Here is a 27,799-nt window from a genome sequence, read left to right as displayed (position 1 = left end):
GCCTGAAATACTTATTGATTACCTACTAGTAATGATAATTGTTAGTAAATGAATCACCACTTTAATAAATAGCCATTACCCATGTCCACAGGAAAATAGTCACAATTAGGGTTGCCAACTTTCTAATTGCACAAAAACTTCTCCAAGATCCCACCCCCGCTTACTCCATCCCCCATCCTTCTGTTGCTCGCTCTCCCCCACCCTCACTCACTTTCACCAGGCTGGGGCAGGGGGCTGGGATGGGGTGGGGAGGGGGCGCTCCAGCTGGAGGTGCGGGCTCCGGGGTGGGACCAGAAATGAGGGATTCAAGGTACAGGAGGGGACTCCCAGTTGGGGCAGGGGGTTGAAGTGCAGGCGGGGGTGAGGGATGCAGGCTCCAGCCACGCAGCGCTTACCTCAGGCAGCCCCCGGAAGTGGCCGGCATGTCCGGCTCCTAGGTGCAGGGGCAGCCAGGCAGCACACTGTGCAGCCTTTGCTGCCCCTGCAGCTCCCATTGGCTGGCCAATGGGAGCTGCAGAGCCAGCGCTCAGGGTGAGGGCAGTGCGCGGAGCCGCTGGGGCCACCCTTGTGCCTAGAAGCCGGACATGCTGGCCACTTCCGGGAGCCTGCCTTGACCCCACTGCGCCATCGACTGGACTTTTAGCACAGTAGTCAGGGTCCCTTTTTGACCAAGCGTTCCGGTCAAAAAACGGACGCTTGGCAACTCTAGTCACAATTGGGCCTTCAGCTGTTATAGATCCTGCACTTGCAAAGGATTTACTATAAAAGGGAGATGAGTATATCAGCAGAAGAGTGTCCTTTTTAACAAATATTAATACTGTATAAAAATTCATTTACTCTCTTAGTTTTTTAAGACTAAGAACTGTCAAAGAAGGATTTTAACTTCCAAAGACTCTTGTTCATTTTCCCCAAAAAATTGTCTGGAGCCAGACAACATAAGACTGCTATGCCCTAGGCTAGAATGGAAGGGGGTTGGGCCTGTTTACAATTACTCCATTCCTGTTTTTAATGAGTCTTTCTGAATGACCACTAAGTGCTGGTTTTGTTCTTCAGGAACAAGGGAGCTATTACTGGAGGACTAAGAAAGGAAGGAAAAGGGAAAGCAAACGGAAAGCTGCCAAACTCATAAGGCGTTTCAAACATTTCAACTTCATATCCCGGAGGTAATCTGCTCCACAGGCATAAGGTTTTCCCTGCACGTGTGCTGTCTTTTTTTCTTCCCTTTCTCTCTTACCCTAAAGTGAAATAGATGAGATAAAGTGAAACAGATAATATTAAAAGCTGAGATAAACGTTAATAAGTAGCACTAAGACACAAAGAATTACACTACTAAAACACTGAGAATCAGATCTCAGTCTAGCAACTGAGCAGACATACATAATTCAGTGTTCATTATTTGCATTTTGCTAGTATTGCTATTTGAAAATGTCCAAGTATGAATGAAGGGAGGGAGTGGTTTCTGCTTTTCCTGTTCATTAGAAATTCTGATATAGTGACAGGAATTTGTGAAATGGTGCCATGACAGTGCAAGAAAGTGAGAGACCATTTATAACTCCACTATTAGTATTTGTCAATAGCTATTTAACTACAATGGCCAATGAATATCTTGGAGAAATTCAACTCCTCAGCTCCCTTTAATTAAGGGTGAGAGTAAGACCCACAACATATATGATCTGAGATGGTCTGGATGTCCTCCAGCAACACCAGGTCAGACACACACTTCTGATACTTGAAGGGAGGAAAAATATTTTTGCCTTCAGGTTTTCATGCAACATAAAGAAGCAATTTTAAAAGCACCATTTTAAAACAAAACCAAAACATTTCGATGGTCATCTTTATACAGTAGCTGAACACAGAAAAAGAAACAAAACAAAACAAAAAAAATAGACAGCTACAGTCACTTTCTATAGGAGAGAAAATTCCCATCCTAGGAAAGAAAGCGCTTTCCTATACAGTTGAAATTGTATTTACATTTGTAATTCCTACATTATTAGTGGAATATACTATATTCTCTAGCTTACTGATATTTGCATACACTTCCTATAAATGGCAAGGAAGCATTCTGTGATATTTTTGTAGGACCAACACTATAAAATTTATTTTTGTATAGGGTTATGTAAACAAGTATTGCTTCTGAATAGAAAATCCTGCAGTCAACACTGCAGGAATAGTCTCATTATTCAGTATTTACTTAAAGTGTTCCGATCTGTCTTCTACCATAATTAAGGCTGTGAGTCCGTCACGGAGGTAACGGATTCCGTGACCTCCATGACTTCTGCAGCCACTGCTACTGGCTCTGGGGCTGCCCAAGTTGGCCAGCAGCAGCAGTCTGGGTGTGTGGGAAGGGGCAGGGGGCTGGGAAGGGGTTGGTGTCTTACCTAGGGGAGAGGGGCTCCCCGGCTCCCACAGCCCTGCAGCTCCTAAGTGGTGAAGGAGCTGGGGGGGGCTCAGTGTCACATGCTGCTCGCACCTACAAGGCCCTGCCCCCGCAGCCTCCATTGGCTGTGGTTCCCAGTCAATGGGAGCTGTGACAGAGCCGATGCTTGTGGTGGGAGCAGCCCACCGAGCCCCCTCCGCCGCCTATGAGCTGCAGGGATGTGGAGCTGGGTAGGGAACCTCACCAACCCCTCTCCAGCAACAGGAGATCCCGGCCGCACTGACCAGCCGCCCCACCAGCAGGGTCCCCCAGGCCACCTCCCCCAGCACTCGTGGCCCCCCGCCCAAATTTTATTTATGGGTATTTTTAGTAAAAGTCATGGACAGGTCATGGGCAGTGACTTTTTGTTTACTGCCCACGACCGGTCTGTGACTTTTACTAAAAATACCCATGACTAAAATGTAGCCTTAACCATAACATCTCATTTGGCACCTTCTTTTTGACAAAGATAACGTGTCAATATTTGCATTTTCTAAATGATAATAATCCCAGACCTTTCTCTTCCATCAAACTGGGCACAGTATGCTCATGGGCAAGCACCCATCCAATCTACTTAATGATTCTGAAATAAATAAGCCCTCAAAAGTTTCATCCTAGTTCTATTTATAAGAGGTTGGCTTATGCCCTGAAGTATTTATATCCTTATTTTAATTTTTTTTATTATACTTCTGAATAATCTTGCTATGCACATAGATATCATATAATTTTTGGAACCCTGCTAAGCTACTGGCCTAATCAATATTCCATAGCAATAATTTCTATAAATTAATTGTGCCTTCTGTGAAAAAGTACTTCTTTTCACCAGTTTTGAATTTTCCATCTTTCAATTTAATTTAGTGTCTCCTTGCTCTTGTATTAGAAGAAATGATGAATACACATTCCCAGTCTCCTTTCTTATTCCATTAATTTGGGGAATTAATTATTTTGTACACATTCATCCCCTCTTACTCATCTATCCACGGTGAACAGCCTCAGTGTTTACAATCTCTCCTTGACTCCCCAATCACTCTCATTGCTCATCTCTGAACCTGCTCCATTTCCACAGTATTCTTTATGAGAGGAGGTGACTGGACCTAACCAGAGCATTCCAGGTGAAGGCATAGTATTGATTTATGTAAAACCCTTTTCTATTCTGTTCCTAATTCAGCTTAACATTTTATATGCTTTTTGACTGTTGCTGCACATGAAGTCAATATTTTCACTGAGCTACATTCATTCTTAAGTAATCCTGTAGAACAAATAGTATGTGATCATGAAATCAAAGACACTATCATAATGCATATGCACAAAGGGTTCAAATTAAGGTTGCACAGGTGGCCTTAATTCAGGCATTTCCTAACTTCTGATGCTGGATTTGCAACCTTACCCTTCTTTTAGCATATTTTTTATATATAATTTTCTAGGGTTTTTAAAAGCAAACGGGGGAGGGGGGGATACCATCATCTGAAACAATACTGATCCCTGGAATGGGACATCTGCCATGTGAGAACCCAAGACCACAAGTTCTTTGGGGGCAGGGACCCGGCTTTTTGGTCTGAGTTTTTACAGTATCTAACACAATGGGGTCCGGGTCCGTAACTAGGGCTCCTCCACACTATGGTAACACAAATAGTGATAACAGATCGACAGCACTGACCTCTTCCACATGAACAAGAAGAGCAATTGGCAACAACAGACCATTATTCTCTATGAGGGCAAGACGTGTGGGGCTTTGCTAGTGGCTTACACAGCTATTTGCTAGGCAGCAGAAGAATGTTAAGAATTAGAGATCCTGGTTTCTACTTCTGGCTTTTAAGCAGAGTGTGGGATCTCCTGGTTACAGGCAACAAAACCAAATGCACAGGTCAGGCACATTTTTTTCTGAAAGGCCGTGTGACTAATTAGATGATATCTGATAGATCAGATAACTGGGTTTTGCCAGAAGTGACCTTGTGCAACTTCTCACTTACTTTACTAGCAAAACAGGTGACTGATACTTGTCTGCCTTCTACATGAGACCTTATCTGTAAGAGTTGTGAACAGAAGTAAAAGTTAGTGGAAGAGCTGAGACTAGAACACATGGCTTCCTCCTAGCTCTTCATCCAGTGGCACTTTCCCTTTCCCAAATGGAGGTGTGATGGCTGCAGCTGACATCTAGCTCTGAGCCTTCTGCACAGGAGTAGTACTGAGCATACTGCCCCAATCTATTTAGCACAGAGGGTATGTCTACACTGCAAATAAAAATACATGGTTGGCCTGTGCCAGCCAGAGCTCAGCTATTTTCAAGCTTTACAGAAATTCCTAAGGGCCAAATTTAGGGCTGGTCTATACTGGGACACTCAGAAAAATTAATCCAAATTACCTACAAGTGTTAATTTAAAGTGGATTAGATAAACCACATCAAACCCCTGTGTAGAAACCAAGAGTCAGAATTCACTTGAGAAGTGAATAAACTAAATCAAATTAAGGCCTCTTTAATCCTGAATAAAGGCTAGTCTACACTGGAACTGCTTTAACGTGCGTTGTGTGGTCGCAACACAGCTCTTAAAAAAAAAAAAAAAAACCACCTCCATGAGGGGCGCGGCTCCCAGCGCTGGTGCACTGTCTACACTGGTGCTTTACACAGCAGAAACTTCCTACGCTCAAGGGGGTGTTTTTTCACACCCCTGAGCCAGAAAGTTGAAGCACTGTAAATGGCCAGTGTAGACAAGCCCTAAGAGTGTCCACACCAAGTTTAACGTCATCATGAATGACTGTGAAGTGCCACTATGAACAACAATGAATAGTCACTGGGCTAAGGAACAAGAGTGAGGAAAAACCTCTATAGCTTGGTAATTAAAGCAGTCACCTAAAATGTAGGAGACCCAAGTTCAAATTCCTGCTCCAATGACTATTTAATTGTTTATAAAAAGTGGAACAGGTTTAAGAAGAGCAATTGAGAATATTCCACAGCCCAGTGGCTACTGCACTCTCCTGCAATGTGGGAGACCTGTGTTCAAAACTCTTCTCCACATCAGACAGAGGGGGAACGGAGCTCATGTCTCACTTTTCCCTGGGCTAAAGCTTAGAAGGGAGACACTAACACCACCTCTTTTGTCTGTTTTGCAGTCCTTTCCTTTTCTCAAAATTGAAAGTTTTTTTCAGGTACTAATTTTTTGACATTACCAAAACATTTTGGTTCATTTCAACTCAATTTTCCCCCTCTTTTTTACTTCAATTGAAAATTTTTGAAAAATGTCATTTTCGGTTCAACCCAATTTTTTTTTTCAGAAATGCCAGCAAACCAAAAAATTGTTTTTTGCCCATGTCTAAAAGTGATCACTTAAGGCACAGCAAAAGCCTATGGACTAAAGTTAGGGGCGGGATTTTATGCAAAAATAGTTATAGCAGTCAACCCTTAGGCCTGGTCTACACTACAGGGTTAGGTAGAATTTAGCCGCGTTAGGTCGATTTAAAAATGACTGCGTCCACACAACCAACCCCGTTCCGTCGACCTAAAGGGCTCTTACAATCGACTTCTGTACTCCCCGGCGAGGGGAGTAGTGCTAAAATCGACTTTGCTGGGTCGAACTTGGGGTACTGCGGACACAAATCGACGGTATTGGCCTCCGGGAGCTATCCCAGAGTGCTCCATTGTGACAGCTCTGGACAGCACTTTGAACACCGATGCACTAGCCAGGTACACAGGAAAAGCCCTGGGAACTTTTGAATTTCATTTCCTGTTTGGTCAGCGTGGCAAGCTCAGCAGCACAGGTGACCATGCAGTCCCCCCAGAATCACAAACGAGCTCCAGCATTGAGCAAAAGGGAGACACTGGATCCGACTGCTGTATGGGGAGAAGAATCTGCGCAGGCAGAACTCTGATCCAAAAGAAGAAATGTAAATATATTTGCCAAAATCTCACAGGGCAGAGGCTACACCAGGGACACACAGCAGTGCCACGTGAAAGTTAAGGAGCTCAGGCAAGCCTACCAAAAGACAAAGGAGGCAAACGGTCGCACCAGCTCAAGAGCCCCATACATGCCGCTTCTATGACCAGCTGCATGCCATTCTAGGGGGGGACCCTACCGCTATCCCACCACTGTCTGTGGACACCTACAAGGGAGGAGTCTCACACCGCATGGAGGAGGATTTTGTGGATGAGGAAGTGGAGGAGGATGAAGAGGAGAATGCACAGCAGGCAAGCAGTGAATCCGTTCTCCCCGGCAGCCAGGACCTTTTCATCACCCTGGAGCCAATACACTTCCAAGGCGGGATCCCCGACCCTGAAGGCGGAGAAGGCAGCTCTGGTGAGTGCACATTTGTAACTACAGTAAAGGGTTTAAAAGCAATAGTGTTCACGGTCACCTGGTTGAAATAGGGGAATTTTTGTAAGGGAACAGTAAAAGGACCCCCTTCATGCTGGGCTGTTTGCGCTTGGCTAAAAGGGATCATCCCAGAGAATAGCCACGCGGTGGGGTGGGCGTAGCTGCGTGTTGCACATCTACCCAAATACTGCAGCCCCTCCTTTTAAATGTGAAACCCAACCCATTGCTTGCTCTGGGAAAGGGGGGGACTGCAGTTTGAAAACATTCCCACATGTTATGAAGGCATAAGAAGCCAACCCAATTTTACGCACCCTTTTTATCTCCCCCGAGGTGAAAATGTTTCTACGCTCCCCCTATCATCTCCGACCCTGAGGTTATTGCAGATTAGAAGGCGAAAAAGCACACTCGCGATGAGATGTTTTCCGAGCTCATGTAGTCCTCCCACACTGATAGGGCACAGTTTAATGCATGGAGGCATTCAGTGGCAGAGGCCAGGAAAGAATTAAGTGAGCGCGAAAAGCGGAGGCAGGACGTGATGCTGAGGCTAATGGGGGAGCAAACGGACATGATGAAGTGTCTGTTGGAGCTGCAGGAAAGCCAACAAGATCACAGACCCTCACTGCATCCACTGTATAACCGCCTACCCTCCTCTCCATGTTCCATAGCCACCTCACCCAGACGCCCAAGAACGCCAGGGGAGAAGGCTCCGGGCACCCCGCCACTCCACTTCAGAGGATGGCCCAAGCAACAGAAGGCTGTCATTCAAACAGTTGGATTTTCAGTGTGGCTACAATAAACAAGGTGGCCTTGTCCTTCCCTCCTCCCGCACCCCACCCAGGCTACCTTGTCAACTATCTCATTTTTTTTTAATTAATAAAGAAAGAATGGTTTCAAAACAATAGTTACTTTATTTCGAAGGGGGGACGGTGGTTGGCTTACAGGGAATTAAAATCAGCAAAGGGGGTGGGTTTGCATCAAGGAGAGAAACACAACGGTCACACCGAAATATGGCGTTTTTGCATGTTTTTGCCCCATCAGGCATTGGGTGCTTAACCCAGAATTCCAATTGGCGGCGGAGACTGCAGGAACTGTGGGATAGCTACCCACAGTGCACCGCTCCGTAAGTCGATGCTAGCCACGGTAGTGAGGATGCACTCTGCCGACTTAATGCACTTAGTGTGGACATACGCAATCGACTGTATAAAATCGATTTCTAAAAATTGACTTCTATAAGATCGACCTAATTTCGTAGTGTGGACATACCCTTAGCATGGACACAGTTATACAGCATAAAGGTGTCTTATACCGATATAGCTTATTCCCCTTTGTGTACAATAGCTATACCAAAATAAAGGTGCTTTGTACCAGCATAACTGCATCCACAGTGGAGGGGTTGTGTCACTTTAACTATACAGGTACAGTTAAAGTAGTCCAACCTTTGTGGTAGAGAAGACCTAAGAAGGATTTGAGGCAGAAGTGTCAAAATTAAAGGCGTTCTTTTATACTACTGTAGGGGAACTATTTAGCTCTAAAATTAGGTCAATTTCTGTTGTCCTAGGCACAGGAACATTTGCAAAAGTATGAACTGATTTCAAATTTTCTCTCAAACTATGTACTGTACACGCAAAATTGCTACTGTTAGCCTTTCACCAGTTGACGTTACTCGAGGAAACATTATCTTACAGAAAGCTTAAAGAGAAAGCAGGAAACAAGAATATCTGAAGAGGAAATTCCCTACCTTTTTTTCCCCCCCTTTCAGACTATAGAACAGGACGACGACGATTTCAAGGATTAAACATACTGCTTCCTTAGAATGTAATTTAAAGAACAGTTGAAAACTGAAGTCAAACAAAGAGCAAAAGAACAGAAACTTCTCTTCTATAATATAATATATTTCTATATTATAATCCATAATATAATCTATAATATAATAATAATCTATAATATAATTTAACTTTTCCATAGTATTTACAAGTAATTTACAAAATTAAATTATATTTGCTAAAAGATCTGACTGGTAAAAGTGTAATATAGCTAGTATTTTGAATTTGAAGGAAAAATAGCATTTGAACAGCTCTGGTAGTTATAGATTCACCAGTGCTTTTCATCTAGTTTGTTCTAACAAAACAGTGATCTGATAACGGGGAACACTTGTGTGTATATAATACATGGCAAAAGCTAATAAAAAAAAGAAAAAGTATAACCCGTGACAAGATATATACTTTTTGCTGCTGAAGTGTCACGTCTCTGTCTTAAAAAGTTTAATTATACAGTACTTGCTCTTAACTTATCTTTCTCCATAAAAATTTGTCATGAAATGGAAAGGATAGAAAAAGTAAAAACAATGTCACGTTAAGTGCAACAGTAGAATGAATTAATATACAGCTACATTTGTTTAGCTTGTTGTTGGTTGATTGATTTTTTTTATTTAAACAAATAAATTGCATTTGTTTTCAGTCACAGCATAAATTTAGGTAATCTTCAAAATACAAGAACTATTAAAGGGCTAATTTAACCATTTGTAGACCTCTGATATTCACATAATCCTGGAGTGAATATTTAAAAAAAGAACTGATTCAGCAGGAGTAACATAATAAAGTTCTACATAAATCTTATAACCTACACCAGCAGTGACAATACTATTCTTATATTATTTTTTCCCTCTCTTTTAAATCCCACTCTTTTGGGTTGCTTTCCTCTACTAACCCCCTCATTTGGAAACTTCCTGCAGACACTCCCATGTCTAACCTATGCATATAGTGTTGATATAAAAAGCCGTGTTACAAAATGGAGACAAGTCATTGAAAAAGGAAAAAAAAAAAAAGTCATGTTCTTTCTAGCTCACTCCTCCTTTCCCTTTGCTTTGCCTTCTTACCCGCGCCACCCCCATCCTTTCCCCTTGCCTTGCTGTGGTGACATATCTGTCTAGTTAGGGCTAGATTATGGCTGCTTTTTGCACAACCACATAGTGGGGGGAGGGGGCAGATTCAGAAAGCCCCTTCCCACCCTTGCAGGAGGAAACCAGAAGATAGTGTTTGTATCCCTGGGTTGAAGGTGGAGCTGGGGGCAGTTGCTAACGTGGCCAGCTGTGTTCTACACTCTAAATGGTGTCATGTAGTTTGGGGATGAGGCAGGGGATCTCCTACATAACAGCTAGTGCTTAAATGCTGATGCTAGTACTGAGGGTAGGGGAGATGGATACACATTGCTCCTCTTAAAAGGAGATGTAAGTGGCTAATATGAGCACAGTTTTCTAGCACCCTTGCACATATTTTGCCTTTTTTTCCCACAGGCAAAATGACTCTAGGGTCTGCATTCAAGGCACTCACATCTGCACCAACACTCCCAAACAAAGGCAGTCTGGCTTCCTCTGTGTTTGTAAAGTACCTTGCAAACCCTGCTATAGCACAAATGTTCCTGTTCCTATTGCCATTTGAAATAGACTCAGAATCCTTTCATCATCATCCAAAGCACCTGTACCCAATACTACTCTTTCAGGACTACTATGGAAGCCCAGGAATTTGTTATTCCAAGTCATAAAATATATGTATGGCATTGATCTAAACAATTCAGTTTGGCAGGGTTGGAGGAAGATTTTGATTTTAGCAAAATTTCATCAAAGGCAGCAATGTCTTTGAAATCAAATTTAAATAGACTGAACGATTCTGGGACAGATAAAACCTCCTTAAATCTATGTATATAGCAATGATCAAAACTCTGCTCCCTTTAAGTTTTTGATGAAACATCAACAGTTGCAAAAGATCCTGCCTCTCTATCATTCAAAGTTTCTGGAATATTTTGGAAGAAAAGCAGGGCTAACCAGTATATCCAAAGTCCTCTCAATTAGTAGCAGGGAAGGTAATTTTAGAAGATTTTAGCCTGTTTCTTTACATAATACAGTATTTAGAGTTTTCACTCACTCTGCACCCCCACACCCCTCTATTGCTTTCACATCTACTGGTAATACTAGTACTTTTATATTATACCCTTTCATACTGTGATGTACAGTTCTGTAGTTTCAAAATAAAAGTGCAAAGCGCTCACTCCCATTAGGCTGCTCTCATAAACTGCTACTACACAGAAAGCCCAAATTACCACTGTCATGCACCTTGTGTAGTCATTTACCTGTGCAAAGTGAGTGTAAAATGCCACTGAGAACAGCAATGTTTAACATCCCCTTTGCACTGGTGCAAATGACTACACATGGTGCAAGACAAAGATGGATCGGATCCACACTAGCTCCAAATACGGGTGTATTCTTGTATACTCCTGCTGCTAAGGGTGGGAGAGGGCTCCCTAAGCAGCTTTCTACCAATATAACTGCATCAACACTCGGGTGATTGTACTGCTTTAACTATGCTGGTATAGTTAAAATGGTACAACTTGTCTACTTACTAAGTCCTAAGGAGCATAAACAGTATGAAATGAACTCTCTCTCCAAAATTATTCTGTGATTGAAACTTATTAAGTCAAGAGAGTACAACACGCAAAGCTTTACCACAGGATTTTTAATCCCTTGGCCTCCACAATAAAGGACACTTAATTACTTTCCAAAATAAATGTTTAAAATGTTCCTCGTGTCTTTATCTGTAACATCTCTCTACTTCCCTGGAGACTCAAAATACACTTCAAAACTAACCAGATGGTCAGTAAGCATTAAAAAATGGCTTTTGCTAACAAAACCTAATTAGTTTAGACACTCTCCGTTGTGATATCAGTTTTGGTCATCCTAAGTATCTTGGTAATTCCATAACCATTTCAAACAAAAAAACTGGACACAGGGCTTTATGGGGTAAAAAGCTCCAAACCCATTTATTTAACCAGCAACCTTAAACTGGATTCATAAATATACCAGGAAAGCATTTCATCCAGTTATGGTACACACATTTATTCTCAAACTTTCAAATTCTCTAATACACATGTTATTGAGTGAATCTGCTCTTGCGTTACAGAACAGTGTCAGTCTTACAATCCAATTCACTGCAAACATACAGACAGTTTCTGGTTGATCACAATGATTTTTTTTCTATGGGTTTCAGAACAAATTCAAGCAGAATAATATAAGCAAGGAAACAAAACAAATGCATAGCTGACATTTTAAAAAATTATTCTTAAAGTGCTTTCGGAGTATCATTTATGAAACAAAGAGATTTCCTTCTTTAGCATTGTTCCAACACATTACTCTTCCATGCTTACTTCAAGACATGAATATACTTGCCTAGAATGTCAGTGAGGAATTTACACAAAGGCACCTCTTTACAAACCTATTATTGCAAATAGAAAACAGGAAGTACAGTAATACCACCAGTATATGTTAAATAATGCTTAGTGTAAACTCTGCTCTTCAGTTAATAGCACAAAATTAACCCCTTAGGGGAGATGAGATATGAAGTGTGCACTAAAAATAGACTCATGATAAAATGTACAGTATTTCCCAGATTTTTTTTTTCAAGTAGACTACACAACTGAGCCAGAATTGAAGCCAAATAACCAAACAGTGTAATTTAAAAATCAAGACTAGTTTTCAAGTGAAAGAAAGGTGTGGGAGAGGATGTGGCATGGCAAGGGTGAGTAAATTTAACATGTCTTTGAAAAACAGACATGGATTTATAACGACAATAAAGTAATTATTAATATTTAATGATACTGCAGTGTCTTTTGTTAATGGGTCTACATTTTGGCTAATTAAGCCTGACTACAACCATGAAATAGAAAAGGGATGTAAATATAGGAAATCACTCCATCAGCCACTGAAATGTAGCCATGTCTGGAATACAAAGCAGCAACTGTTGCAATAGCTTATGACAGGAAGCAAATAAAAATACCATATCCCACTGAACTATTTAACCACTTATCTGGGACTCTACAAAACAGCATAATTAAAAGAGTACAAAAACAAACAAAAATTGTCCTTTACTCTGCTCATTATTCATTGAGAAAAGTATGGTTCCCATAAAAAAAAAAAATTAACTGATTAAAATAGCATATTATCCCAAAGGGTGAAAGAGACTTCAGCACAAAAACAAATCTCTTCCTAGCAGCTACAGAGAAAGCAGACATCTTTACATTTAAAGAATTTTTAGTACACAAGTGAGATGCCTGGTAAAAGAGGGATGGTAACAGAGCTCCATATTTGACAAACCAATCACCAATTTTTGTACTTTTCAAAAAAACATTCACATCTGCAGCCAAAAACTACAAGAGCTTCCTAACTATGAAGATCTAAAATACAAATCCCAGAGGGGCAGGAATTAAAGCTCTTCTTTTCTAATGTTTGACAAACCAATATTTTCTTACCAATTTGTAAGAACACCCTCTCTGGCACAAATCATCAACCATTGTGTCTGTCTGTCTCTCTAGACTCTTATATGCGTAGCCTTTTGAAACCTTAAGCAAGCTAACAGATTGAACTTTGGTTTGACTGCCATCTGCTGATCCTACGTTTCTTCAACTACAGGAATCACTGAGATGAGCATGAAAAGCTTTAGAAATACTCAGGTTTCCTTTCTTAGTACTTGGTAGAATAGGATATGGGACAGAGCTGTAATGGAGGTATTAAAGCTTCAAATTAAAAACACAACAACTTAGACCAACAAACTAAAACATTAGGATATCTGACTTCACTTTATTGTGATTTTTCAGATAAGGTACATTTACAATTCTGTGTAAACAAAACAAAACAAACAATCTGCTGTGTTTTCAGGAGAGGATTATTGAAACAAACGTGCAGTAAAAACAGTGGCGAGAAATAGTGAAAACATGCACAACAGCTCCTTAGAGAAAGAAAAAAAAAAAATGAATTTAAGATTGCAGCTAAGGACTACAACCAAAGAAATCTCTGAATGCAAGGAAGCAAAAATTATCTTTCGACTAACTTTATAACTCTTTGGATGGAAAAATGACACTGATTCACTTGTTGCAGAAATACTGTAAGAATATTTCATGTTATTTTAAGTTTTCCGTTCCACGTGGTTTTATTTCATAATATATTTAGAACAAATAAACGTTACAACAAATTATTTTCAAAATCCTCATGTTTTGTAACTCCCTTTCCTCCAAACAACAGATACCCGATCAATCAGGTTTTCTGAAGGGGATAAACTCACAAGTACACAGCTGAGTCATGGTCTTGTCTACACACAGTTTTTATACCTATATAACTATTTTGTTTAAGGGTCTGATTTTATGCAGAAATAGTTATACCAATTAATCACTAGGATGCAGTTATATCAGTGTAAATGTGCCTTGTACCAGTACAGCTTATGTCTATATAGAATAGTATATTCCCCTCCCCATACAGGAATAGCTATATACCAGTATAAGACAGTTTTATATTGGTACAACTATCCACACTAGGGGGCTGAGCTGTTTTAACTATATCAGTATAGTTAAAGTGGTACAAATTGTGCGTGTAGACAAGTGCTTAGTGTAAGGGGGGTGAGGAATCCCTGATGTTGTGAATGGATGCTTTTTCTATTTGTTTTCCTTTCACTATCACCTGTTTTGGAGGATGGCCAGCCAGCATTTCTTTCTTTTTTTTTTTCTTTTTTTTTTTCTTTTTTTTTTTTTTTTAAATTTCTTTCTCATCCGATTGTCCCTAAGCAAAGCTGCAGTTCTTTCCTCACATTGGCAGTACCAGGAGAGGAGGAAAGGAAAAAGGGTCATCACATTGACACAGGAGAACTATGTCAAAACCCAAGGTGCTTACAAGTTCTAAAAGAAGATACTGTTTTAGCCCAGCTAGTGGTTGCAACAAGAACAGATTATGGTGCATCAGATGCTAATATGAGTCATGTTTTCTGGTCCCTGATTCTGCAAACATTTAGACACATGTTTAACTTTAAAGCTCAGCGCACACATAAATGTTTGCAGAACTGAAGACCAATTGAGTTAGTGGTTTTTGAGAAAAGGAAAAAGACTTGAGCTTGGGTTGAAGACAGTCCAAATCTGCCCAAGATCCAGAATGATCAATTCTTTTCTAGCAAAAAGAAAAGGAGTACTAGTGGCACCTTAGAGACTAACAAATTGGTTAGTCTCTAAGGTGCCACTAGTACTCCTTTTCTTTTTGCGAATACAGACTAACACGGCTGCTACTCTGAAACCTGTCTTTTCTAGCAGTACTGGTAGAAGGAAAAGATCCATTTTCCATTTTAAAAATAGTACTATTTACAAAAACCTACATTTTATTTAAAAATATAGTTTAAAGATTAAAATATCCAATCTAGCTTTTCCCAGCTACTCCAGCTGTTTCTGCTCTCATTCCAAAGCCTGTTAAAATACCGTTCTGTTCTGAAATATCACTGTTCAAATGCTATTGTGGGTTTCTATATTTGTATCTCAGCATCCTCCAGTTAAAATATGCTCAGTTTACACAAGACAAATGTTCTTCCACACTACAAGACCTGCAAATGTAACCTGGATCTGAAAGTTAAACTGGGTTCGTTCTTTCTCATGCATTAATCACCAGAAACAACAGTCATACAGGCATGCTGCAGGTATGTAGCCATGTCACTGTGAAAGGAGCATGTCCTCTGATGTCAGCGTTTCCTAGTGGAGTGTCAGGTCTACACTCAAAGTATTTTGAGAATTGGGCTTCTTTGCCCCAGGAGTGGATGGGGCATCTCAGAGCAGTGAGAAAAATGGGGAACAACAGGGGGAAATTTTGAATGAAAGCAGCATCTGTATTTCCTCCCATCCACTCAGGGAATGGCATCATCAACACAGAATGACGGCATAGCAGCTCAGGTACCTGAAAAGAAAGGTACTTAAAAATTAAAATTGGCATTTAAATCTTTAACTCACTTAAATTACATGTGTGAAAATACAGTACACTGTTCTAAAAAATGAAAGCTTTTTGCAACCCAGCACACAGTACTACGTGCCTTCATGAAAGTAAATTAAATGGTCGTATTATAAGTGCAGTAACATGTTCCAGGGTGTGTGCTTGCCAATTACGCACACCTCGTGTGTTGACTGATGAACACACACCCTGGCGTGTGTTCTTGCTTATATATGCCACATGCTACTTATTAAGTCATGGAATAAGACTTGTCTTGCAGACTGGTTAATGCTGTCTCTTCTTGATCTGTGGCCTCTGCAGAAAACATTCACTAAAAAGCAACTCCTGAAATAAAGTTGAGCTATTTGTGATTTAATTCACATCCTCTCCTCCTTCAAGGAACATCTCCATTTTCTTTATCATTATCAAGTGTGAGCATCTCCATTTGCTTTATCATTATCATTTATCCTCTTTGTGTTTCATTCAGCATCTTTCAACATATCCTGCTACCTACTAGCAAAGAAATCATGTACCACAAAAGTTTTCTTCCAGATTCCCCTTTTTCCGTACTAGCTGGAAAGTGAGGTACTACAACTACAGGTTATTGTACAAAATTTGCTTGATTCACTGTTACCTTTTTCCTCACTACCTTAACCCACTCGCTTATAGAAAGATGCCATAGATGAATGAAACAAAGACTTGGTAGGTACCACCTTTCTTCTATTCCAGTCTGTAGAGTACATAATACAAGGGGCCCGGATTCCTGATTGGGACTTCAAGGTGCTATTGTAATACAAATAATAAATAATAAATAGTATTGCTATACATCCCTTTATTAGTCAAATGCGCTCTTGCAGCCCTCTAGACAACGTAGAGTATTAGATAAGGTTGCTAATATGATATCTGATTTAACTTCTTCTAGGAATTCTGGTTTTTATCTTTACACACACATACACACACACACACACACAATTATTTCAAAGAGGAACAAAAAAAGTCTGATATAGATAGACAGATAGATAGATAGATAGATATCTCAGACATCAGACTTTTTTTTGTTCCTCTTTGAAATAATTGTGTTTATTTTGCCTAAACATTTACAAATTTTTATAAGTTCTAGAGGAAAATGTAAGATGACACACCAAAAAAGAAACAGGTTTCTGTGTCCACTGGGAACCAGCTTGTGAAATTCTCCAGCTTCTCCTACAGCTGTTCACAGGTCTTAATTGCATGCAGATACCAATATCTAGACTTGTAGCTCATCTATCCTGGCCATGACTGATGCTCAGACATGCTGTGACCATTGTCATGCTTATTGCTCTGCTCCTTTTATTTTTCTGTATCAACGTGCAACAGTGCAAAACAATCCAAACTGTAAAAGTTCATTATAAACTGTATGTTGCCGTCTCTGGTATTGTTGGGCGAACTGCTTGTCTGAGTCTGCCGCTAGACAGTTGCGTGTCCTGGCAGGGCTTATGTAGGGAGACGAATACACAGAAGAGTCTTCTATAATACTTGTATCTTGTCACATAATGCAGATCCTTTGTGTCTTGTCTATTTTTCCTCTATAAAATATCAATCCTTCTAAATCGTTAACAATGCTATGGAGAGTTGATGCAGTTAATAAGCCAAGATTGCATTTCTAATATTGACATTGTAAAATATGGCTCTGTAATAGAACATATTTTTCAACAGTTAGTCCGGAGAGTCACCCAGTTGCTTAAAAAAAATAAGATCAATAGCAAGCCAGATGTGCCACTTTATTTTTCACTACTGTGAAATAATATAGGGATAAATTTGCTCAGCATGAACACAGACTGCATTTTTACCTTAGCATGGCAGTACAGCATCTAAACTCTTATGCAACTGACCACTGACACAGTCTGGAAGCCTATTCTAGCTGAGAAGTTTAATATCCAATTATTTTAACTGAATACTGCTTTATAAACAAGAAAGCACATACACAATTACAATACAGCTGATTTCAGTTTATGATAAAAATCAAGAAGTTAAATATCCTTCAAATTCATCTCTTCCCCGCCCGCCTCAAACCAAAACAATTCCAAGTTTTCAGTTATAGGGGTATCACTAACTTTCTCAAATTCAGTCTATGCTCAGTTCAGAATCTACTCTAAGTCGAAGTGTTGCACAGCTGAATATAGAAACATCTACTAACTGATCAGAACACCAGTCACGCTTTTTGAGTAAAACTGAACATAAAAATAGAAACAATTTTAGCTCTACTTATAACGACCACTTTCTAGGCAGATACTTTTCTCTCCCCTTCTGAAAATATCACAGGATGGATCCTGTAGGAATCTCAACAGCACAGCGATTGGCAAAGATCAGTTTCCTCTTGATGTTTGCCAAAGGAGGCAGCAGTGGTGGCAGCAGTATGAGCTTTCACCAACATCTTCCCTGAGAACTTATGCTCCATATTTAATAATTCCAATCTCCACTCCCTTCTTCCCTTCATTTTGTATAGGCACACCTTGTTTGTTTTATTCTGTTTGAATTTTCAGGGGGTGGGGATTGCTACAATATGTTTTTACAACATATTAACTTTTCACCCTGAGCACTGTGGTGAGGTTTGGATTGGGGGCTTCATAATAAACATATAAGTATTAACTCTTCAAAGACTCAGACAATTTATCACATGGTGAAATTCAAGGGCCTTCATTAATTATGCAGGAGGTCAGAGAAGATGATCATTGTGGTCTCCTTCTGGCTTATCTACGAATCTGTGACTGAAAGAGCTAACAGTTAATAAAATGAATAGCTGATGCTTAGCTGTATGTACTTGCCTCCAAGCCACGCTGACTGGTGAAACTTCCTTCCTTTATCTTAGCAATGTCATGGATGGCACTACACCTGCTACCAGATTTCATTAAAGGAAGGATTTTATTCCTATGCAGGTCTGCATAAGTTGGCGAAGGTTGTAGCCTGCTGGAAAGCTAACACAGAACTCCCCTATTTGTTTGTTTGCTTTCCATACACTATTAACTCCAGTATCCAACTCTTTGGGGAAAAGTTAAGTAGTGATGCATGAAAGTTCTATTCATTTCAAATCACTTTGCCAACCAAAATCTCAAACACAGCTTTTTTTCAAATTTCAGTTATACATTAAAATTTGGATATCAGTGCAATAAAAATTGCACATATATCTTATCTGAATTACTGGTTGGTGGAGGCAGAAGAAATTCAATTTTAGGTTTAAATTATTTAGAAATACAAAGCAAGCAAACATTTTAATATTTAGCATGAGAGAGATACTCATCAGCGCCAAAAAATAGTACAAATGATGCCACAATATAAGGAAAGATAGCACACACTGGTCATAGAACTATGCACATTAACAATGAGTTAAGATAACATTCTTGAGCACTCTAGAGGTACAAACAAGAAAGAAAAGAATTTTTGTTAAACCAAAATCCAGTATAATAAATACTTTCTCACTGGTATAATAAATATCCTGATGTACATTTTCATAATTCAAACCTTAATTTACCATGGAGGAAACAAACCAAAACTGTAAAACAAAAGAAGTAATTATGCTTAGTGTAAATCACTATGTCCAATTAAATAAGAATGTGTTTTAGACAACCCAGATAAGGAGTACAATCTGGACTCTTCACAAAGGAAGAAGAGCTGCTGACAAGTCTGACACACTATTTTTTAGCCTCTCCATTTTTTGGACTGAAATATCCGTTGGACTTTTGAACAGTTACCTTCCAGTTCACGTTACATGCTCATTAGTCTATGTTTTCGACAGTCTTCTGATGGTTAGCTACTCAAAAATTTACCAAACAACCCAAATTCTCCTGCAGTTCTCTGAGTTGCAGAGTCGTCCAGAGCAAACCACGTAAAATTCACTTCTATCAGCTTTTGTTACCAAATTACAGCAGCGATTCTGTTCTCACATCAGTGTAAATAAATCTGTAGGCACTCCAAGGAGTTCAGTGGAACTCCTCTTGATTTGCATTTGTCATAGGGAACTATCATCTCGTTCTATCTGAAAGTCTTTATATAGTACATTAATAAAGGCCTAAACCTGGTGCTCCTGCTTACAATTATAGTTGTTGCCCTACAAACCTTATGTAAATTATACTTTATAAATAAATGGCTGCATGTCCTCTTTACTGTTCCCTTTTCTCTTTACTCAACAAATCAACAGATTTCCTCTGCCTCATTTAGATGTTAATTTTCTTTAAAAAACAAACATTAAGTCTTGAAGAAAGAATCTGCTCTTCCTGAACACAAACTAATATATACTGATATAGATACAGATATCTATATCGATAGATGATACACACACAGTAATATCTTATAAACACAGTATTTCTACTTTTGTCACACACACACACACACACACACACACACAAATATCTTATAAACACAGTACTTCTACTTTTGTCTCATCCATAAACAACTGACATCCTATATATGCGAGGCACTTGGCTTTTATCACTGGCTGAGTAAATAAATGTTAGGCCAGAGCTTCTTCATTGTGAAAAATTAACTAATGGAAAATTGTTTTGTTTTTTTCTTTCTCAAGATTTTGTAAAAGTACAAAGGCACTACTATCAACTAAGACGCAAAACCACTCGTCAAGTTTCAGGAAAAAGTTGATTTGTAAAAAATTACTCTTGCTGAAAGGACTATCATGTCAGCTAGACCCCATAGCTCTTCACAGCTGTTTACTAGTGAAGGAAACAGGATCTTTCTTCCACGTCACTGATAAAGAAATGTTGGATTTATTTCGTTTAGGGTTGGAGGATTTTATAAACTTAAAGATTAAAATCAGTGCCTTATATTGTGTTAATATGTAGAGAAACCTTATAATGAAGTCATCCCCACCTCCATAGGTCGTCATCTTTGTAACTGAAATCTGTTATAGCTATTATTAAAATATTCACTCTGCAGGGCACTGAAACAATTCAGGACATTCTGTTTCACTGTGAGTTCCAAGTTTACTTTAAGTGCTGTATTGCAGGCAGGGCTGGAAACACTGCCTATTAAGTTTGTCCAACACCGACACTTCCCACAAAAAGACCCTTTTCAGTGGCTTATAACTTTGCCAAATTTTAATCTTTTAGGCTCAAGTTTTTCATGTCAGGCTTCTTTCTCAGGCTAAATATTTCTGGAAATTCTAAGCCAAAATGGTTCAGCCATTTCCAAGAATAAGGCTAGAGAAAATACATTTTTTTGTCCAGGCTAAAGAATTGCAGAGGCCTATTCTTTGAAAAGCTCTCATGTCCCCATGGTTTGGAGAAGGGACTTTAAACTGGCAGAGCCGAGTTTGGCATTTGTGTCGGGATGTCTTTTTTACGCATAGGCATTTCTTAACTTTCGTAACATTGTTCCTAAAAAAACATTTCCTAACTTTTGAGAGCTTGATTTTGCAAACTTGATAATGTAGTTTCTTGTTCACAAATATAAACAGTGTATATTTTGCATCTACAAAAAGGGAAGCTGGGCAGAAGCCCAACTGAAAACTGAGCCCTAAGTGCATTTGGGGCTACAACCCAACTACCACAATTTGCAGCTACTGTACCCTTCTTTGTATGTCTTCTCTGACCTACCAGGCCTGTGATAACATTTGTTTCAACTTCATTTCCACTAAATATTAAAAAAAAACAAAAAAAAACCACAAGTCTCTCTGGAACCATAACTCTTGCTCAACTTGTTATCTCTAGCCAATGAAGCTTATCAGATAAAAAGACTTATGCCATCTAATAGACAGATTGTGAAACAAACCTTGCTGAAGTTGAACCTTTCTGCCATAAAACTCAACATCCCAGATTAAATGTGATCAAGGCTCTGACCGTTCACACAGCACTCGACCATACTAACTGATCCATGGCACCACGCTGGCTGTAGTTGCTTACCATTAACTTTGTGGATACGTTAAACTCAGTTCAAGAAACATAAGTTTCTTGAAATAAAGCTTTTCTATTGCCATTATAATCACAATGAAAAATTAGCTAACCTCTCCCAGTATATACACGCACAAAAAAGCAACTTACAGCATTACAGAACTCCTTAAAAAAATAACTCTCAATAAATCCACTGTAACTCCAGTTTTACACCAGCGTATATGTACCTTTCAAAAGCTCCTCACTTCAAGGAACATGGTTCATTTCAGTCCCTAAATTACCTGTATTCCACACGAATTTGGTGTCCACTTTAATTTTATTGCTGAAAAATCATTTACATCACAAATCACTGAACTGGTTGCAGAAAGAGTTATTTACATTAAAGGAATTAATCCCAGAGCATTTTAAGTTTCCTGAATTGGATCTTTGTCACACATTGTGCCCTTCACTTGGCAAGATGAAAGGTATGAATGAGAGCAAATATCCTCCTTTGCACTTTTCCAGATGAAATACATAAGTTTGGTACCTACCCCTAGAAAGGATTTGATAGCTTCAAATTAGCTCTCCACCATGTATTGTGCAAAAGATTACGAAAGTATTACCAAGGCTAAAATACATGACCGCTTCAATGTAAGGAATGTTATCTGTTATAAAGCATAAGAGCATGCATATTTACTTTTCTGTTCTCCATGAATTCAAACTATTATCTGTATGTATATTTTACATGCATTATCTGGATGCATGTTTTCACAGACAAAATAAAGCCAATCTATCCTAGAGTTATATTATATCTCTTGAAAGAGAAAATATGCAGCCTAACAAGTTTTACCTCCACCCTCTCTTTTCAGGTAAATAATAAATCTTAAGTGAAAAAGTCACCATGTTCTTCAACTGTCACCACTGAGGTTTGGGGAGGGTTATATTCTAGCAGCCTTAAGGCTGATTTACTGCTCAGCTCTCCACACTCTGACAATCAAATAGTTAGAAACAAAAATCACTTTTGCACACCTGGAAATATTTATTCGCCATACTTGTACAAAAAAGTTTCCACTGGAAACAACTTAAATACTTCAATGAATGTCAACACACAATTCCTGATTTAAATAAAAATATCACATGTTCCTGTGGAAACCAAATGTCACTGCAACCACAGTGTCTTATGTGGGTTAGTGGGACTTTGCATGGGCTGAAAGGGCCATCTGGCCAATCCCACTGTAGAACTGCAGCTTAATTGTGTAAACAATAAACATCTGTGTTCATCCAGTATGTACATGTTTTCCTGGGTGGAGGGGATGAACCAATATTTCCTCAAATTGCCATTCATTTCAAGTTTGGCAGATCATTTTTCTGAAACAACTTTAAATCCTTCTCTCACGTCTTCAGTTTTAATTCTACAGATAATCTTGGGACACTCTTTACCACCTAAATAAATCAACATCTGTTATTAACCATGGCAAATGTAACACCTCTCAGAGTATAGGGCTGTTCATGGTTGCCGAGACTGTCACGTACAACAAGATTGACTTAAAACTAATATCACAGAAAGCAAATGGGAACAGAGAGAAGAGAAAGGAACTTTTGAGTGTGCCAAGATTTTGAAACAAACAATTTTTTAATATTTGATACTCTCTTCCACAGCATGTATTTTGATGTCTCTCCCTAGAGCTTCATTTTCTTAAAATTTATTATATGTTGCAGAACAATCTTATCTTCAAAAGAAATTTTATATCTTCAGTTATTTCAAAGAACCATGCTGCACCTGGGCAAAATGATGTAAGCACTCATTGCTGTCTGATTGAAAGGGTGACCTACAAAATTTATTTAATCCTGACATTTTAGAATAAGTTAAATGCCCCCAAATAGTAAAGAGGCATTAAACAATTTTTTAAAAATAGTTAATTTGGGGGGTGGGAGTGCATAGTTCTTGTGTTTAGACTCTCCGGTTCTCATTCTGAATCACATCCCAGCATGCAATATGCTAGTGACATAACAACCCCTATGAAGCCCCCTGAAGACTGGTGTCAGCTGTTCAGTATCAGTTGGTCTAAAGGGTTTGCAAACTTTAAAAAAAGAAATCAATTTCATTCCCTAGAAAGTTGAAAATAAGGCTATTAAAACTTTTCAAATAAGGCAAGTACACATACTGGACTGCTTCAGTAAGCTAACAGTGCCAAACTAAGTGTATAAAAATATTTCACTTAACTAACACTTTTCATTCAAATATCCGAAAACACTCTGGAACCATTAAGCCTTACAACACTGCCTCCCTCTAAAAGTAATCAATTCCTGTCACACCAGTTGGCCTATATAGTCTCAGGAAAGTTAACAAGATGATTGGTTGAGATACATGCCAAACTTCATGGACTCATTTTACAATTTTAAAAAACTGTGTGCAGGAATGGCCACATTTAGGCAATCCAGGGCCCTAAGCACACCACAAAATATGGACCCTGTGACAGTGGCAGGAGGTCCATTTCCCTCTCAGAGAGGCAAGGGCGACACTGATGCGCACCCAGAATACCAGACATTCTGGTACTTCTGGGAATGGCATGAGCCTACGCTTACCTGCATGACACCAACGCTCCCGGCATGCATGCAAGGTCACGCCACATGGAAAATGCCATTTAGAAGAGCATGACACCCAACCCCTGCTGGCATGACTTCACACGCACTGTGCATGCAAGGTCATGGTCCACAAAGAATGCCATTTTGAAGAGCACACAGTCCCACCCCCGCCAGCGTGACATCACAAGCACAGTGCGTGAGGTCATACCAGCGGGGGCAGAGTAGCACACTCTTCAGCATGGCATTCTCATGCATACCAGACAAGACCACGTCCAGTTTTATACCTGTACTGGACAGGACACAAACTGCACAAAAGTAGGACCGTCCTGCTTCAAACCGCACGAATGGCCTGCCTCGCAACAGCAGCTTCCGTACTCTTCTCAGTTTCAACAACCAATGGCTTGAGCTCCCTTAGTTGAGCCTGGGCCTTACCGGTTCAGCCCTGAGTTAATGAGCCCAACTGGGCTGCAGCAGAATTGCCTGATTGGCCACCTGGCCCAAACAGCTGAAAGGAGCCAACAGGTTTACATTTAGGCTTAGCATCAGGTTGTTGACTGTTCATTGCTTACACCCACAGCTGCGATCACTCCTGTGCCTCCCTTGTTCCCAGCATTGTTCCCATCCTGCTGCAGTCTGCTCCTGTCCTGTTCTAGCCCACCTCAGCTCTGCTCCCCTGACCCAGCTTCTGACTCTGGCTCTCACCTTTGGCTCCAGCTCAGACCCCTGACTCTGACCCTTGGATTGATTCTACTTCCTGACCCTGAGGTCAGGCTGTGTCTCTCATCACTAGGTCAGACTGCTGGCTTCCAGGAGCAGCAGTAGGAACCCTCCCCACACACCAACAGCCATACAGGAGTAACAAGGGCAGCAACAGGAATTCCCTCTTATCCAAGAGAGGGTGGGAGTAACAGCAGGGGGGAACCATGCCTGCAATTCTTATCTCAGTAGCCAGAGTTTATCTGCTTTAATGGGGGTCTGATCAGGCTGCATCTACCTCCTTCTCTTCACACAGAATTCTCTGCATGAATGGTATTGAGGGACTCCCAAGCAGTAGGTCTTATTACTGGTATATATAGGGCCCTACCAAATTCACGGCCATGAAAAACGCATGAAATCAGACTGTGAAATCTGGTCTCCCCCCGTGAAATTTGGTCTTTTCTGTGCTTTTACCCTATACTATACAGATTTCATGGGGGAGGCCAGAGTTTCTCAAATTGGGGGTCCTGATCCAAAAGGGATTTGCAGGGGTGGGGTCACAAGGTTATTTTAGGGGGGGTCATATTATTGTCATCCGTACTTCTGTGCTGCCTTCCAAGCTGGGGGGCCGGAAAGCGGCGGCTGCTGGCCAGGTGCCCAGCTCTGAAGACAGTGCCCCACCAGCAGCCGCACAGAAGGGTGGCAATAGGATACCAGGCCACCCTTACTTGTGTGCTGCTGACTTCAGAGGTGGGGGCTGGAGACTGGCGGCCACTGACTGACAGCCCAGCTCTGGAGGCAGCAGCACACAAGTAAGGGTGGCAACACCACACCCTGCCCTCCTTATTTCTTGTCATAAACATACAGCTCAGGGTAGCATAAAATCCCTCCTTTACCTGTAAGGGGTTAAGAAGCTCAAATAACCTGGTTGGCACCTGACCAAAAGGACCAATAAGGGAAGAAGATCCTTTCAAATCTGTGGGAGGAGGTTTTTGTTTGTGTGGTCTTTTGTTGTTCTCTCTGGGACAGAGAGGGACCAGGGCAGGGAAAAACCATCTCCTAAAACCCTACCTGAAATAAGCATCTAGATTACAAAAATTGTAAGTAAAGCAAGGAAATGTGTTAGATTATCTTTTGTTTTAGCTTGTGAATTTTCCCTGTGCTAAGAGGGAGGTTTATTCCTGTTTTTTTGTAACTTTGAAGTTTTGCCTAGAGGGGAATCCTCTGCATTTTAAATCTTATTACCCTGTAAAATTACCTTCCATCCTGATTTTACAGAGGTGCTTCTTTTACTTTTTTCTTCATAATAAAGTTCTGTTTTTAAGAATCTGATTGGTTTTTAGTGTCCTAAAAACCCAAGGGTCTGGTCTGTGCTCACCTTGTTTATCTATTTGGTTGGTATATTATTCTCAAGCCTCCCCAGGAAAGGGGGTGAAGGGGCTTGGGGGGATATTTTAGGGAAACAGGAACTCCAAGTAGTCCTTTTGCTGAATCTTTGTCTAACTCACTTGGTGGTGGCAGCAATACCGTCCAAGGACAAGGAAGAATTTTTGCCTGGGGAAGTTTGTAACCTAAGCTGGTAGAATTAAGCTTAGGGGGTCTTTCATGCGCGTCCCCACATCGGTACCCTAGAGTTCAGAGTTGGGAGGGAACCCTGACACTTCCGCACTGCTGCTGGTGGCAGCTCTGCCTTCAGAGCTGGGCTCCTGGCCAGCAACCGCCACTCTCTGGCTGCCCAGCTCTGAAAGCTGCACCGCCACCAACAGCGGTGCAGAAGTAAGCGTAGCAGTACTGCACATCCCCCCCCAGAGTAACCTTGCGACCCCTCCCCCCCAACTCCTTTTTGTGTCAGGACCCCTACAGTTAAAATACTGTGAAATTTCAGATTTAAATAGCTGAAGTCATGAAATTTACAATTTTTAAAATCCTACCACCGTGAAATTGACCAAATGGACTGTGAATTTAGTAGGGCCTTAGTTATATAAAATGAAGGCAGCAGTTCTCAGAGTTATTTTTCAGGCTCACAGTAGGCCTCGCTGCATCAGTTACACTTGGTTCATGTTCTCAAGGTTTTCATCATGATCATGAAGACTAGAAACTTATCTTTAGAAAACAAAAATTAAGTTTACATTCTGATGGAGTCACATCACTGTAAGCGTTGCGGCCCTGAGCACTAGACTATAGTGTCTACCTTTAATCCAACCCTGTGTGTAACGGCATCATTAGGCAGAACCTTTAGATTCCCCCAGAATCCTACAGAAGTATAACTTCTTCCTCGTTTCAACCTTAGCAGTCGGTTTATATTATGTTTTCAAGGCTCTCTCTGTAAAGAACAGGACTAGAAGATTTACTTTTATTTTAAATGAAAGCTAAAGTTCTCCTTTATGATCCCATCCCCATCAAATCAGGGGATGCCAGGTGTAGAATACACAAAGTACAAAGCCCAGCTCAGCTTTTCTTTGTACCCAGGGCAACTGTAATCCTATCATGTTGAAGCCATTACATAAACAAGACATGTGTGTGTGATCAAGATGAAGAGTACAAGGCAGGCCCTAAAGTCATCAAATAGGCAAATACACAAATAAATGAGCATACTGTGATAGGAACTGTAATTTATGCCAGCAAACCTGACTGGTAAACATGCTTACAGTATCACCTGCTTTAATAACAGATACATTTCCAGACAATAACTAATAAATATGCAAGATTCTTTATTTCCTTTAACTCGTAAAACTGCAAACCTAAATATTTGAATTTCTTCCATAAGCCTCAAGAAAGGCAGAACTTTGAAGTTTCTAAAGAGGAAAGATTATTTTCTTTTGCTGCAGGCCAGAAATTAGAATTTCTTTGCTGATTCTGCCAAACCGCCATAAAATATATTTTTTATTTTCATCAAAATAAACCACTTTGAATTAGAGCTGTCCCATAGCTACTGAGTGATCAACATTTTGAGGGTCAGACTAACTTTGTAAACCACTGTATGAACCTCTGACCAAAAGGGACCCTCCAAAACCACGCAAGATCAAACAGGATTGTGGGGAAAGAGTTTCATTCCATTTCCTCACTGTTGGCAGTTTCTGAGGACAACACATGCTGCAGTTTTATTTTGTTCACATGATCAGAACAGTGGGTTGCGTCCACATGTTTTTTAACTAAATGA

At 40.2% G+C, this 27,799-nt stretch overlaps 1 protein-coding gene across 5 annotated transcripts in view; it reads right to left on the bottom strand.

Annotated features, from left to right (window-relative positions):
- The window catches only part of SPATA5 (spermatogenesis associated 5), a 301,993-nt gene that overhangs the window by 170,280 nt on the left and 103,914 nt on the right, over positions 1 to 27,799 (bottom strand). Inside the window, exon 15 of one of the 5 annotated variants that reach the window (XM_043545493.1) lies at positions 14,230 to 15,472. The exons of the other annotated variants lie outside the window; for them this stretch is intronic. Coding sequence (XP_043401428.1) covers positions 15,200 to 15,472 — 273 coding nt within the window. The 3' untranslated portion in view covers positions 14,230 to 15,199. Of the gene's footprint in view, positions 1 to 14,229; positions 15,473 to 27,799 lie in introns of those variants that run through there. 5 annotated transcript variants of the gene reach the window in all.

This window comes from Chelonia mydas, chromosome 4, assembly GCF_015237465.2.
Source record: "Chelonia mydas isolate rCheMyd1 chromosome 4, rCheMyd1.pri.v2, whole genome shotgun sequence".
NCBI classification, from domain to species: Eukaryota; Metazoa; Chordata; order Testudines; family Cheloniidae; genus Chelonia; species Chelonia mydas.
This window is presented reverse-complemented; position numbering and strand designations above follow the sequence as displayed.